At 35.4% G+C, this 15,138-nt stretch overlaps 2 protein-coding genes across 5 annotated transcripts; both read left to right on the forward strand.

Annotated features, from left to right (window-relative positions):
- Window positions 1–1,228: 1,228 nt before the first annotated feature.
- On the forward strand, window positions 1,229–6,135 carry LOC146907149 (G-type lectin S-receptor-like serine/threonine-protein kinase At1g11300). 4 transcript variants are annotated; one of them, XM_085727081.1, is made up of 9 exons: window positions 1,288–1,411; window positions 1,631–1,715; window positions 2,937–4,144; window positions 4,261–4,368; window positions 4,461–4,693; window positions 4,768–4,978; window positions 5,125–5,362; window positions 5,434–5,584; window positions 5,693–6,135. In XM_085727081.1, the coding sequence occupies exons 3-9, from the start codon at window positions 3,334–3,336 to the stop codon at window positions 5,999–6,001; spliced, it is 2,061 nt and encodes a 686-aa protein (XP_085583207.1). In that variant the 5' UTR covers window positions 1,288–1,411; window positions 1,631–1,715; window positions 2,937–3,333; the 3' UTR covers window positions 6,002–6,135. The 4 variants fall into 4 exon arrangements, with proteins under 4 accessions (XP_085583205.1, XP_085583207.1, XP_085583208.1 ...); XM_085727079.1 differs by lacking the exon at window positions 1,631–1,715 and having other exon boundaries at window positions 1,229–1,411; XM_085727082.1 differs by lacking the exon at window positions 1,288–1,411 and having other exon boundaries at window positions 1,629–1,715.
- Window positions 6,136–7,048: 913 nt separating this feature from the next.
- On the forward strand, window positions 7,049–15,026 carry LOC146907150 (G-type lectin S-receptor-like serine/threonine-protein kinase At1g11300). The gene is made up of 9 exons (XM_085727101.1): window positions 7,049–7,797; window positions 10,329–10,337; window positions 12,291–12,920; window positions 13,040–13,150; window positions 13,244–13,476; window positions 13,550–13,760; window positions 13,881–14,118; window positions 14,191–14,341; window positions 14,420–15,026. Exons 1-9 carry the CDS (start codon window positions 7,116–7,118, stop codon window positions 14,726–14,728), a joined length of 2,574 nt encoding a protein of 857 aa, XP_085583227.1. The 5' UTR covers window positions 7,049–7,115; the 3' UTR covers window positions 14,729–15,026.
- The last annotated feature ends 112 nt before the right edge of the window (window positions 15,027–15,138 follow it).

Consider the following 15,138-nt stretch of genomic DNA (forward strand, 5'->3'; position numbering starts at 1 on the left):
AGCTAGGGGACAATTATCAAATTCATAAAAATATTGTATTTAAGTATACTTTTGTAGTATTGTACTAATCTATCATTGTTCGTTGTCTATTGTGTTTATGTATTAAAGCAGGAACAGGGAGGTCCAAAGTAATATGGTTTCGAATGTACCAAATTACATCATCAACAATGAATTACTAATACTTTTTGTTCAAAAGAATCCAGACTAATTAATAGTCAATTTAATTTTTAATATTTTTTTTTTTACTTTAAAAAACTTATGGTCAATATACAAGTTGGCTCTTTACTATTATCACAGACAACTATACACGACGAAAGTAGTATGCGGCAGAAAACATGCAAAACTTATATAAATAAAAGAATAGGAAATCAAGGAAAATACATTATGCATCTTTTATTATACTGACATTGTTAATGGAACTCTTTGAACTCAACATATCTTGCCTCAGGATGAATTCAGGTTTACTAGGAGGAGGAAGTAATGCAGCCTCGCTGTTAAGCATAGAAATTACTGTAGCCATAGCGGGCCTATCCACAGCATGTTCTTGAACGCACATAAGTGCTATATGTAATTACAAAGGTTTCACCAACTCCTCAAATCAATTTGATTCACCATTCACAATCGCAATTGCAGCTCCGCAAATCGATTCACAAACTCTTAGGTCTTTTTCTCACTGATGAGGCTTCACGCTTATCTCTCTCTGTTTTGCTTTCGTTTACAATTTCCAGTTTGAATGCATATGCATGTTTTTCTGCGTTTCGTGAATTTGTTAGTTGTTTTGATTCCCATTCAGCAAAACTTTCCTGAATAAAACAGCAATGGTCATTCAAGAACACTCTTGTTTTGGAGATGAAGTGATCTTTTATATTGTGTTGGTTTTTGTTTTGATTTGATTTTTCTGTTTGTTTTGGTTTGATTTTGCTGTTGTTGTGCCTCATAGTTCAATGCTTGTTTTATGTTTGATCTAATGCTTCAACCAAAATTTATGGTGCAAGGCATGCTTTCTGTTTGATAAAATGCTTCAACCAAAATTTATGGTCAAATGCCTGCTTTCTGTTTGTTAAAATGCTTCAACCAAATCTTATTTCTTTAATTTCACTAATGTGATTGTCCTGCACCTTTGCTCGTTAAAGTGTTTGGATTCTGCAAAACAAATAGAATTGTTTGTTCGGAATGCAATTATGTGCAATTTCTTGATTCGATCTTAACTAAATTGTTGGAAACTTAGGGTTGAATGGTGCAAAAGCCGATCACGTTCCTGTTTTGCATGATCAAATTACTGCTGCTCCAGCAGCGACAATGGTGGCTGTCGGAGAAGAGGACGCATGTGTGCACTGGTTGGAGGCTGATTTTGTTGTGGTGCCATTGCACTTGAAGGCAATTATATTGGTTATAGACAAAATTAAATGAGGTGAGCCAATGTATTTTTTTTTCTAAGTAGATATGCATTTTACATTTTGAATTATACGATGCACTTCTAATATTACTACTATTGTAGGCTAAAAAAATCTGTGCAAATTCAACTCACTCATCAAACAAAATTCTGATGGTTTATTGTGTTTTCTATTTTGGCTGGTTTTGATATTTAATTGGCTATTATTCCTTATGCCTTTGCAAAATGCAATCTAAGACAAGCAATAATTTACCTAAGCTAAGGAGTTTTCTTACGTAAATCAGAGGTATGGAGATGGTCGTGATAGAATCAAGAGATAAAGGTATGAATGTATGAAGCTTATCTGTTTGCATGCCTTTGTGAAATACAGTGCTTGTGTCCTTGAATTATAAACACAATATCCGTTGTTTATTATAGTTTCATGGGTGTTGTAATTCTGCTTAAATAGTTGTATATAACATATGCATCAACTGCGTGAGTGAATTGCTGCAAATTACATCAGTTAAATTAGCTGTTGCTAAGGAATTACTGCCCGCAGGTGGAATCCACTGTCTTTGTCAAACAAGTTCATGTGTCAAATAAATCAAATGAAATTTCAAACTAAATCGATTTTCTTTTTATTTTATGCAAGAATCACTAGCAAGAATCACCATTGGGTGTATTCAGCTTGATTACTTTAGATATTCAATCTTACTTGAGTTTAGTCTTTCCTTGTAACTTTATTCTCTGTTGTTGGAAAACTGACTGCATATGTGCAATTTATAACATCCTTTCAAAGAGCGCATATTTTAATGTAAAATTTAGGTGTTATTACTTGGCTCCTTCAACTAGTTGAATGCTATCCACTTTCCAGACTTTCAAGAGAATTATGTTGATAATTATGTTGTAGTGACAGGTTAAAAAAACACGTGTGAGAACCATGCATTCAAATTGGGGACAACTTCTTAATAGAAGCAAATTGGGAATTATGTTCCACCATTACAGTTTCAGTATAAAACGATATTTTTGCAATATTCTGAATTCCTATTAAAGAAGTGAGTTCTCAAATAACAAAAACGCTTATAACCTTCTGTGATAAGTCAAACTGGTGGTGCACCCTAGTCTCCACCTATTTGTTGACCTGGTTTCATGAAAATGGTACTTCTTTTTTCGTTTCTAAAATCATTGACTTTTTATGATTAAATTAATTAACTATTTAATATTAAATTAGATGAGGTTGCTTTTGATGTAAAAAATGAATAAATCAATGTTTTAGTTTTGACAAAAATCAAAGTTTTAGTTTTAAAAAGCATTAGACATGTGATATTATTTTATCAATTATGTGAGGCACACACATCATCATTAACATCATTGCTTATGGTTCGTTTGACTGTTGACTTTAAGAAAGAAGTATCCAATCTTAATAAATAAGAAAGTGTGTCTGTTTTAACTATCATAGTGTAACTCTTGATCAAATACTATTCGTCTCACTAATGAATTTCAGCTACCGTGCATATTTGTTCTCTGTTATATTCATTTTGTGTTGCTATTTGCTACATGTTAGTGTTGGTATAGACACCATAACATCATCTCAATTTATCAAAGACCCTGAAACTCTAATCTCCAAAGACGGTAACTTCACCTTTGGATTCTTTAGCCCTAAAAATTTTACAAACCGCTATGTTGGAATTTGGTGGAAGTCTCAGTCAACAATCATATGGGTGGCAAACAGAAATCAACCACTGAATGACTCTAATGGGATTGTCACAATATCCGAAGATGGAAATCTTGTGGTATTAAATGGACAGGAACGAGTCATTTGGTCATCAAATGTTTCCAACATAGCAACAAATACAAGTTCTCAGTTTGCAGACTTTGGTAACCTTGTTCTTTTGGAGATTACAACTGGAAACATTTTATGGCAGAGTATTCAGCAACCTTCAGATACATTACTGCCTAGCATGAAACTTTCAATCAACAAAAGAACAGGTAACAGTGTAAAACTCAAATCATGGAAAAACCCTTCTGATCCATCCATTGGCAACTTTTCTTGTAGTACTGTTGAACGCCTACATATAATTGAAGTGTTCATTTGGAATGAAACTCACATATACTGGCGCAGTGGGCCTTGGAATGGTGGCGTCTTCACAGGGATACAAACAATGACAGCTGCATATTTTTTTAGTTTTCAAGGGGGAGATGACGGAGAAGGGAATATTAATATATATTATACGGTAGAAAATGATGAGGACTTTATGATTTATCACCTCAATTCACAAGGAAAATTAGAAGAAAAACGTTGGGATGATGAGAAGAAAGAAGTTATTGTTACATGGACAAGCCAAGACTCAGAGTGTGATGCTTACGGTATATGTGGGGCATTTGCAAGCTGTAGCTCACTGGTCTCACCAATATGTATCTGTCTGAGAGGATTTGAACCTAGAAACATAGTAGAATGGAATAGACATAATTGGACCGGTGGGTGTGTTAGGAGAACCCCTTTGCAGTGTGGTAGGGTTAACAATCAAACCTCAAGGAGAAAGGAAGATGCTTTTTTGAAACTACAGATGGTGAAAGTACCAGCTTTTGCTGAAGCTTTAGCTGTTACACCAGACATATGCAGACGCCTTTGCTTGGCGAATTGTTCTTGCCTTGCATATTCCCATGATTCCGTGATTGGCTGTATGTCTTGGACAGGGAAACTGCTTGACATACAACAACTCCAAAGTGGAGGACTTGATCTATATGTCCGCATAGCCTATGCAGAACTTGGTATGCTCTGTGTTGTATGTTAAGCCAAACATAGTCATTAACTTGTTACGGTCTCTTAGGTGTTAGGATTGTATTGAATTGATTATATTTTAAATTTTAATTTTTCATACATACAGATCGAGGAAGAAACAAGACACTTATCATTGTAAGTACAGTCGCAACTGGAACTCTACTAATTGTTATTTGTGCATATATCTTGTGGAGGAGGACAACAAACCATCCGGGTAACTTACTATTTTTGTATATTCAGCTTGAGCCATAAAATTTACTTTCTATTAATGAGGAACTAAACTCAAATTATTTGTTTCAACTGCAGCTAAACTGTGGCACTTTACTAAATCAGCAAGGAAAAAGAACAACAAAGCTTTCCAACAATTTAATAAAGGTGGAACACCAGAAGTTTGTTCTAGTGACGACGTAATTGGAGAAATGTCCCAAGTTCCACTACCAGAGCTATTAATATTTGATTTTGAAAACATTGCAACTGCCACAAACAACTTCCACTTATCCAACAAACTTGGACAGGGTGGTTTTGGTACCGTATACAAGGTACCTTAAATGCAAAAAAGTTATATTATTTTAAAACCGTCGTATAGTGGTTGTTACATATGTTTTTTTTCTAGGGGAAACTGCAAGATGGTCAGGAAATAGCAGTTAAAAGACTTTCTAGAGAATCTGGACAAGGTCTGGAGGAATTCATGAATGAAGTAGTGGTGATTTGTAAGCTTCAACACCGCAATCTTGTAAGACTTCTTGGCTGCTGTGTTGAAGGTGATGAAAAGATGTTGATGTATGAGTATATGCCAAATAAAAGCTTGGATGCATTCATCTTTGGTTAGTTCTTTGAAGCCCACTTTAACAATTTCTCATATACAATTGTTTCACTGCCGGTGATGTTTCTGGAAGATAAATTTTGATGACTTCACTTTATATCATGATATCATGTTCAAAATATTATAGTGCTACCCTTATTATTTTAGATCCATCAAAAAATAAGCTCCTGGATTGGAGGACACGATATAGCATAATCGAAGGAATAGCTCGAGGATTGCTATATCTTCACAGAGATTCCAGACTAAGAATTATTCATAGAGATTTGAAGGCAAGTAATGTCTTGTTAGATGAGGAGATGAATCCGAAAATATCAGACTTTGGTATGGCTAGAATCTTTGGAGGCGGAGAACATCAGGCCAATACTAGCAGGATTGTTGGAACTTAGTAAGTGTGCCTTCCATATTCAATATTTTTGTAGTAATAATTATAGAATAAATTTTTATATTTTAATGCAGTGGCTATATGTCTCCGGAATATGCAATGCAAGGATTATTTTCAGAGAAATCAGATGTTTTTAGCTTTGGTGTTTTGATACTAGAGATTGTTACTGGGAGAAGGAACTCAAGTTTCTATGACAATGAGCATTCTCTAAGCCTTCTTGGATTTGTATGCCACGACAAACCATTTTTGGCTTAACTATGGCCTTTTTTATCTTGTTGACACTATATTCCAATGTCTGATTATTTGTTTTGTTTTTTCTTTTATCTCATTTAGGTCTGGATACAATGGAGAGATGACAATATTCTATCTCTTATAGATCAAGAAATATATGATCCTAGCCATCATAATTACATTTTAAGGTACATACACATAGGACTTTTGTGCGTACAAGAACATGCTGTAGATAGGCCCACTATGGCTGCGGTAATTTCTATGCTTAACAACGATGCTGCATTACTTTCTCGTCCGAGTAAACCTGCATTCATCCTGATGAAGAATATGTTGAATCCAAAGTGGCATGAAGAATATGAAAGTGTTAGTTCCATCAACAATGTCAGTATTACAGAAATCCGTGGCAGATAGCACACTAAGGACTCTGAGAAATGTTTTTTTAATGTCAATGGATATGTGGTCAATGCTAGAAACTTTGTAATTGATATGATATGGTTTGTCGGATAAGAAAATTCTAGTAGAATTAAAGATGCATTTTGTAGTTCCGTTGAGAGCCTCTTTTCTTTTTGATACAATTTTCGCATGTTTTCTGTTGCTGACTGCCTTGGATGTGGATAGTTTGTATGTTGATAATCAAAATTTATATCCCACAGTCTCCACAACCTCCAAAAGAATACTAATTACCACTTTAAATAGCCATTTTGAACATTGGCTATGCATTTTATTTGAAGTAAACAAAACAATTCGATTGAATATTAGGTAGATTTGAAGCCACATTATTTTATCTCTTCAACCTCTATGTTCCTCCTTTAATAGACAAGTATCTAAAAATTACTAATCTGAACTAACTTGAAATTTTTGATAAGATATCAAATTCATTGCTAACGTAGTAATAGTTAGTTAGTTGGGTGATTAGGAATAATAGAGCATGTTTCCTTTGTAAGAGAAGAGATTGAGAGTGGGGATTTCCTTTTATCTTGGAGACTTAGGAGAGTTACGCCTCTTCATAAAGAGTCAAGGGAGAATCTTGTATTCTCACCACTGTCAATAATAATGATTTTCTACTATTTTTATGCTAATACTGACCACTATTTTGTTTATAGCTATTCATATTGAAGAAGTGAGTCTGCAAATAACAAATCTCTTATAACCTGTTATAGCAAGTCAAACTGATGGTGTACCGGTACACCGTATCTAAAGTAGCGCATCCAGTCTCCACCTATTGGGTGACCTGGTTTCATGAAAATGATGTGGCTTTTATATTTTATAAAATCATTGACTATGTATGAATAAATTGATAAACTATTGTATATTAAACTATATGAGAATGCAGTTGGTGTCATGAATGAATGATTCAAAATTATATGATAACTGATATTATTTTATCAGTTACTTGATAGACCTGCCTAAAGAAAACTTGAATGTAGAAATGATTCTCATAGATGTGAGATCATACAAGTTGAGTTAATACAATAAAAAAGAGAGGGAAAAAAATATAGAAGTGATAACCTTATTAAATGGTGAAATGTCTCTACAACTACAAGCTTTTAGCTTGCGACATCATCTAATGGGTTTCAGCAGCTGTGCAAATTTGTTTTCTGTTTTGTTTATTCTGTGTTGCTATTGCCTACAAGTTAGTATTGCAATAGACACCATTACAACATCTCGATTTATCAAGGATCCTGAAACTCTAATCTCCAAAGACGGTAACTTTACCTTTGGATTCTTTAGCCCTAAAAATTCTACAAACCGCTACGTTGGAATTTGGTGGAAGTCTCAATCTACAATCGTATGGGTGGCAAACAGAAACCAACCACTGAATGATTCTAATGGGATTATTGCAATATCTGAGGATGGAAATCTTGTGGTATTGAATGGACAAAAACAAGTCATTTGGTCGTCCAATTTGTCCAACACAACGTCAAATACTACTGCCCAGTTATCAGATTATGGTAACCTTGTCCTTTTGGAAAGCACAGTAGGAAGCATCTTGTGGCAGAATTTTCAAAAACCTTCGGATACATTTCTACCAGGTATGAAACTTACAAGCAACAAAAGAACAGGTGAGAAAGTACAACTCACATCATGGAAAAATCCTTCAGATCCATCTGTTGGAAGCTTTTCTAGTAGTTTTATTGACCGCATAAATTTACACGAGCTGTTCATTTTCAATGAAACTCAGCCATACTGGCGAAGCGGTCCTTGGTGTTAAATATCATGCTTAGGACTGCTGATGTGAAGACTTTTATGTATTATGTGTTGGTTATTTTATTTTAGCAACTGCTGTTCAGTTTTCTTTAATTAATTGTGTTGTATTGTGGTAGTTATTGGAAGTTTTTAGTATTGTCAAACTATGTAAAACATAGTGTGTGTTCTGTTTGTTTTTTATCAGACAAATTATATGAATGAAAGCAGTTATTTCTCCTTTGTCTTGTTCATTTCCTGCAACTGTTTTCTTGTTCAATTAACAACAATTGGTATCTAGAGCCCTATTCTAAGGGATCTGTGTGAGTTTAACGTCATGGAAACCGAAGCAAGTCTCTCCGGCATCGCTCCGACGGTGTTCGACGGAAGTAACTACCAACTTTGGGCAGTGCGTATGGAGGCATATTTGGAAGCTTTGGATTTGTGGGAAGCAGTGGAAGAAGATTATGAAATTCCTGTACTTCCAAACAATCCCACCATGGCACAAATAAAAATGCAAAAGGAAAAAAAGACAAAGAAGGCAAAGGCAAAGGCCTGCTTGTTTGCTGCTGTCTCAACCACTATTTTCACAAGAATCATGTCCTTGAAATCAGCAAAGGAGATATGGGATTATCTCAAGAAAGAATATGAAGGTGATGAAAGAATTAAAGGCATGCAAGTCCTGAACCTGATCCGGGAATTCGAACTTCAAAGAATGAAGGATTCTGAGACGATTCAAGATTACTCTGACAAACTTCTCAACATTGCAAACAATGTGAGACTTTTGGGATCAGAATTCTCTGACTCAAGAATTGTTGAAAAAATTCTTGTAACGGTACCCGAAAGATATGAAGCAACCATCACTACTTTGGAGAATACCAAAGATTTCTCAAAAATTTCTTTAGCAGAATTGCTTAATGCATTGAAGGCACAAGAACAGAGAAGATTGATGAGAGAGGAAACAACACTTGAAGGAGCATTAACAGCCAAGCAGGATAATGTGGGATCAACATCAGCCAATGCAACAGAAAAGAATGTAAATCGAAGAAAATCTTATCCTCCATGTCAACATTGTGGAAAGAAAGGTCATCCACCCTTTAGATGTTGGAGAAGACCTGATGCTAAGTGTACCAAGTGTAATCAAATGGGACATGAAGTTGTTATTTGTAAAAATAGGAATCAACAACATAATGATGAGGCAATGGTTGTTGATCAAGAGGAAGAGGAGGATCACTTATTCGTTGCAACATGTTTCTCTAGCATCGAATCAAGTGAGAATTGGCTGATTGATAGTGGTTGTACCAACCACATGACACATAACAAAGATTTATTCAGGGAACTAAGCAATGCAAACTCAACAAAAGTTCGGGTTGGAAATGGCAATTACATTGCTGTGAAAGGAAAAGGAACAATAGCAATCTCAACCTATTCAGGTACAAAGTTAATTTCTGATGTGTTGTACGTCCCTGAAATTGATCAGAATTTGTTAAGTGTTGGGCAATTAATTGAAAGAGGTTATAAAGTGTTGTTTGAAAATGAAAGCTGCTTGATTAAAGATAGTGACGGCAAAGACATTTTCAAAGTAAAAATGAGAGGAAAAAGTTTTGCTCTAAATCCATTGGAGGAGGAGCAAATTGCTTTTCAAATGAAAGAAAATGTCACAGACTTATGGCACAAAAGGCTCGGACATTATCATCATCAAGGTCTGCTGCAGTTGAAATCCAAGGAGATGGCAAATGACATTCCAGAACTTGATGACCATATTTCAAATTGCAAGGCTTGTCAGTTTGGAAAGCAAAGCAGGAAACCATTTCCAAAGACAACTTGGAGAGCAACAAAGAAGTTGCAATTAATTCATACTGACATTGCAGGCCCACAAAGAACATCTTCTTTGAATGGTAGTCTTTATTATGCTATATTCATTGATGATTTTACTCGTATGTGTTGGATCTTCTTTCTGAAGCACAAGTCAGAGGTAGCACAAGTATTTTGGAAATTCAAAGCAAGAGTGGAGAATGAAAGTGGTTGTAAAATTCAAGCTCTCAGATCAGACAATGGCAAAGAGTATACTTCTGAAGCATTTGATCGATTCTGTGATGACGCTGGCATTCATCATCTGTTGACTGTTCCATACACTCCACAACAAAATGGAGTTAGTGAAAGAAGAAACAGATTTATATTGGAGATGACCCGATGTATGCTGCATGAGAAGAACTTGCCAAAGCAATTTTGGGCGGAATCGGCAAACACTGCTGTTTATTTGCAAAATAGGCTTCCTACAAGAGCAGTAAAGGATAAGACGCCATTTGAGGCTTGGTATGGTTATAAACCCTCCCTGAATTTCCTTAAAATATTTGGATGTTTGTGCTTTACTCATGTTCCACAAATCAAGAGAGATAAACTAGACAAAAGAGCTCTACCAGGCATTTTTATTGGCTACAGTTCCGTTGCAAAAGCTTATAAAATTTTCCAGCCACAAAATGGTAAAATTATTGTAAGTAGAGATGTGCATTTTATGGAAGATGAAGAGTGGAACTGGGATGACACAAAGGAGATGGAGGTAATTTCTAAAAATCCAAAACTCCAGATTGATGAGAACATTGAAGATTGGGAAAATGAAATGGTAGATGACGTTCCTGTCAGGGGAACAAGATTACTTTCTGATGTTTATCAAAGATGCAACATTGCTGTTTGTGAGCCTGCTGGTTTTGAAGAAGCAAAACTTGATAAAAATTGGATGGTTGCAATGGAGGAGGAGTTGCACATGATTGAGAAAAATAATACATGGCAGCTTGTTGACAGACCTCAAGATAGGAAAGTCATTGGCGTCAAGTGGGTTTTCAAAACTAAGCTCAATGCTGATGGCTCTATCAACAAGTTCAAGGCAAGGCTAGTTGTTAAAGGTTATGCTCAGATTTTTGGAGTGGACTACTCTGATACATTTGCGCCAGTGGCCAGGCTAGACACCATCAGGATGCTACTTGCTGTTGCAGCCCAAAAGGGTTGGAAAGTATACCAGTTGGATGTTAAATCAGCCTTTTTAAATGGTTTCTTGCAAGAAGAAATTTATGTTGAACAGCCTGAAGGCTTTATGAAGAAAGGGGAAGAAGACAAGGTTTATCTTCTTAAGAAGGCTCTTTATGGATTGAAGCAGGCACCAAGAGCTTGGTACAGCAGAATTGATAATCATCTGCTGACTTTGGGCTTTGTGAAAAGCTTGTCTGAGTCTACCCTTTACATCAAACACAATGAGGTTGATATTCTTGTTGTTTCTCTCTATGTTGATGATATTTTGGTGACAGGAAATAATGCAACATTGATTGATGAATTTAAATTGGAAATGATGAAGGAATTTGAGATGACAGATCTTGGATTAATGACTTATTTTCTTGGAATGGAAATCAAGCAAAGCAAGGATGAAATATTCATTTGTCAAAAGAAATACGCAAAAGAAATTTTGAAAAAGTTTAAACTTGAAGAATGCAGAGAAATGAGCACTCCAATGAATTCAAAAGAGAAGCTTTGCAAAGAAGATGGAACTGAAAAGATTGATCAAGCATATTTTAGAAGTCTGATCGGTTGTTTGATGTATCTGACAGCCACACGGCCTGATATTTTGAATGCGGTAAGCATTTTGTCTCGGTTTATGCATTGTGCAAGTGAATGTCATCTCAAGGCAGCAAAGAGGGTGCTTAGATATGTGAAAGGAACATGTGATTTTGGCATTAAATTTACCAAAAGCAATGAATTCAAGCTGATTGGTTTTTTAGACAGCGATTGGGGAGGTTCTGCTGATGATATGAAAAGCACTTCTGGCTATTGTTTCACACTTGGTTCTAGTGTTTTCTCTTGGAGTTCGAAAAAACAAGAAACAGTGGCTCAATCAACTGCTGAAGCGGAGTTTATTGCTGCAACGGCTGCTGTTAATCAAGCTATGTGGCTGAGAAAGATATTGAGTGACCTTCATCTTGACCACAAAGAAGCCACTAAGATCTTTGTTGATAATCAAGCTGCAATAGCTATTTCTCATAATCCAGTTTTTCACGGAAAAACCAAGCATTTCAACATCAAATTGTTTTTCTTGAGGGAAGTGCAGAAGGATGGTGTCATTACTCTTGTTTATTGCAAAACAGAAGAGCAAAATGCTGATATCTTAACAAAGCCCTTATCAACTATCAAGTTTGAAGATATGAGATCAAAGCTTGGTGTTTGCAGCTCCTAAAGCAAGGAGGAGTGTTAAATATCATGCTTAGGACTGCTGATGTGAAGACTTTTATGTATTATGTGTTGGTTATTTTATTTTAGCAACTGCTGTTCAGTTTTCTTTAATTAATTGTGTTGTATTGTGGTAGTTATTGGAAGTTTTTAGTATTGTCAAACTATGTAAAACATAGTGTGTGTTCTGTTTGTTTTTTATCAGACAAATTATATGAATGAAAGCAGTTATTTCTCCTTTGTCTTGTTCATTTCCTGCAACTGTTTTCTTGTTCAATTAACAACACTTGGGATGGTGTACTTTTTACTGGGATGCAGATGATTACAAATCCATATATTAATGGTAATCATGTAGGAGATGATGGGGAGGGAACTATTTATATCTATTATACAGTACCAAAAGATATAACACTGGTAGTCTGCTATCTGAATTCGCAAGGTCAATTAATAGCAAAATGGTGGGATTATGAGAAGAAAGAATTACAAATTGTACCGAGTAGCCAACTATCGGAATGTGACGTTTATGGTATATGTGGGGCATTTGCAAGTTGTAGTTCATTGAAGTTACCTATATGCAGTTGTTTGAGAGGATTTGAACCCAGGAACAAACAGGAATGGAATAGACACAACTGGAGTGGTGGGTGTGTTAGAAGGACACTTTTGCAGTGTGAAAGGGTCAATAATAAGACCACAAGTACAAAGGAAGATGGTTTTTTGAAATTGCAGACGGTTAAAGTTCCAGATTTTGCACAAGGTTCAGCACTTACACCAGACATATGTAGAAGCCGATGCTTAGAGAATTGTTCGTGCATTGCATATTCTCACACCACTGGGATTGGTTGTATGTCTTGGACTGGGAATCTAATTGATATACAACAATTCCAAAGTGGAGGACTTGATCTCTATGTTCGTGTAGCCTATGCAGAACTTGGTATGCTCTAATCGTTTGTTGAAGCATTTGAAACATACTTCTTTAACTTGATTCTATCTCTTATGTTTGGATTGAATTGAACTACTTGTATTTTAATATTAAATTTTTTCTGCATACAGATAAAGAGAGAAGCACAACAATCATAATCGCAACTACAGTGATTATAGGAACGCTAATAATTGTCACCTGTGCATATATTATATGTAGAAGGGCTTCTAACAGCCCGGCAGGTAACATACCATATTTATGGATTCAACTTAAGCCGTGTAATTTTTCTTTCTTTTGGTTCAGGAACTAAGCTTATATACTATTTTTTACCTCAGCTAAGCTGAAGCACTCTCTTAAATCAAAGTGGAAAAAGAACATCAAAGCTTTCCAATTATTTAATAAAGTTGGAACATCAGAAGATCATACAAGCGACAGCATAATTAGAACTTTGTCACAAGCTAAACTCCAGGAGCTGTTACTATTTGATTTTGAAAAGCTTGCAATTGCCACAAACAACTTCCACTTGTCCAATAAACTTGGACAAGGTGGTTTTGGTCCTGTATACAAGGTACTTTAAATCAACAAAGTTATTTTATCTCAAGCTGTAGGCTATAATCGCTGTCTCTTATTGTTTCTTCCAGGGAAAATTACAAGACAATCAGAATATAGCAGTTAAGAGACTTTCTAGATCATCCGGACAGGGACTAGTAGAATTCAATAATGAAGTAGTTGTGATTTGTAAGCTTCAACATCGCAATCTTATAAGACTTATTGGCTGTTGTGTTGAAGGAGAGGAAAAGATGTTGATATATGAGTACATGCCAAACAAAAGTTTGGATGCATTTGTCTTTGGTCAGTTCTTTAATTTAGATTGTATAACAATTTCTTCAAGTTAGAGAATTTTATGGGATGGGTGCTAATGGGATGACAATATTATTTTTTAAGTACTATAATTATACCTTTATTTTTCAGATCCATCAAAAAATAAACTGCTAGACTGGAGGACCCGGTATAGCATTATAGAAGGAATAGCGCGGGGATTGCTTTATCTTCATAGAGATTCGAAATTGAGAATTATACACAGAGATTTGAAGACAAGTAACATCTTGTTAGACGAGGAGTTGAATCCAAAAATATCAGACTTTGGTATGGATAGAATCTTCGGAGGGAGAGAAGATACGGCAAATACTATAAGGGTTGTCGGAACTTAGTAAGTGTTTTTTCCTTGTCCAATGTTATAGTAAAATACCTGGAGAATAATTTGTCACATAAAAAAATGCAGTGGTTATATGTCTCCTGAATACGCAATGCAAGGACTGTTTTCAGAGAAATCAGATGTCTTTAGCTTTGGTGTTTTGATACTAGAGATTCTTACTGGGAGAAGAAACTCAAGCTTTTATGAGAATGAGCATGCACTGACCCTTTTAGGATTTGTAAGCCTCAATAATTCATTTTTTTTTTTTACTTATTATAATCTCTTTTTCTTTAATTAATTATTTGTTTTCATCTAGGTTTGGATACAATGGAAGGAAGGCAATATTTTATCTTTTATAGATCAAGAAATATATGATCCAAGTCACCATAAGTATGTTGTAAGGTGTATACACATTGGACTTCTGTGTGTACAAGAACTTGCTGTAGACAGGCCTAATATGGCTGCAGTAATTTCTATGCTCAACAGTGAGGCCGGATTACTTCCTCCTCCAAGTCAACCTGCATTTATCTTGAGGCAAAATATGTTGAGTTCAATGTCTCACGAAGAAAGTCATAGACGCCATTCCATCAATAGTGTCAGTATTACAGACCTCAGTGGCAGATAGCAAACTAGGAGCTCTAAGAATAGTTAGAGAAAGCAACGGAGATGAGACCAATGCTAGAAATTAATTTTTGAGATGTGCGCGAGGATTTCAAATACCCCAACACGACTAAAATTCATTCTCCTTAGTAGAAAACCTTCCTTAGGGAGGCAGAGCTGTTGGAAGTTTACTTTCTTAACAAGCGAGTTTCTTTCATATGTATGGATCCTATATGTACTTAATTCAAAGTTTGAACAATAGTAAATATGAATAACTGTTCTAATCCAAATGTAAGGAAAAATAATTTATTTGTTTACCTTAACTTACGGGATTCACTTTTGGTAATAAGACAACTTTGGGAAGCTTTTTATAAGATGTCAGACATTCACACCTTGGCAGTATTATGTAATTTCAAAGCATGTCTAATTCCTATG

The sequence above is a fragment of the Medicago sativa genome, chromosome 7 (assembly GCF_051527215.1).
Source record: "Medicago sativa cultivar Bolivia chromosome 7, Bolivia_mono, whole genome shotgun sequence".
Taxonomy (NCBI): Eukaryota; Viridiplantae; Streptophyta; class Magnoliopsida; order Fabales; family Fabaceae; genus Medicago; species Medicago sativa.

Coding starts and splice junctions, on each gene's coding strand:
- LOC146907150 (XM_085727101.1), top strand. CDS start 7,116: ATGTCTCTACAACTACAAGCTTTTAGCTTGCGACATCATCTAATGGGT. Junction 13,477..13,549: donor GTTTTGGTCCTGTATACAAG/GTACTTTAAATC, acceptor TGTTTCTTCCAG/GGAAAATTACAAGACAATCA. Junction 14,342..14,419: donor CACTGACCCTTTTAGGATTT/GTAAGCCTCAAT, acceptor GTTTTCATCTAG/GTTTGGATACAATGGAAGGA.
- LOC146907149 (XM_085727078.1), top strand. CDS start 2,866: ATGAATTTCAGCTACCGTGCATATTTGTTCTCTGTTATATTCATTTTG. Junction 4,145..4,260: donor CATAGCCTATGCAGAACTTG/GTATGCTCTGTG, acceptor TCATACATACAG/ATCGAGGAAGAAACAAGACA. Junction 4,369..4,460: donor GAGGACAACAAACCATCCGG/GTAACTTACTAT, acceptor TTTCAACTGCAG/CTAAACTGTGGCACTTTACT.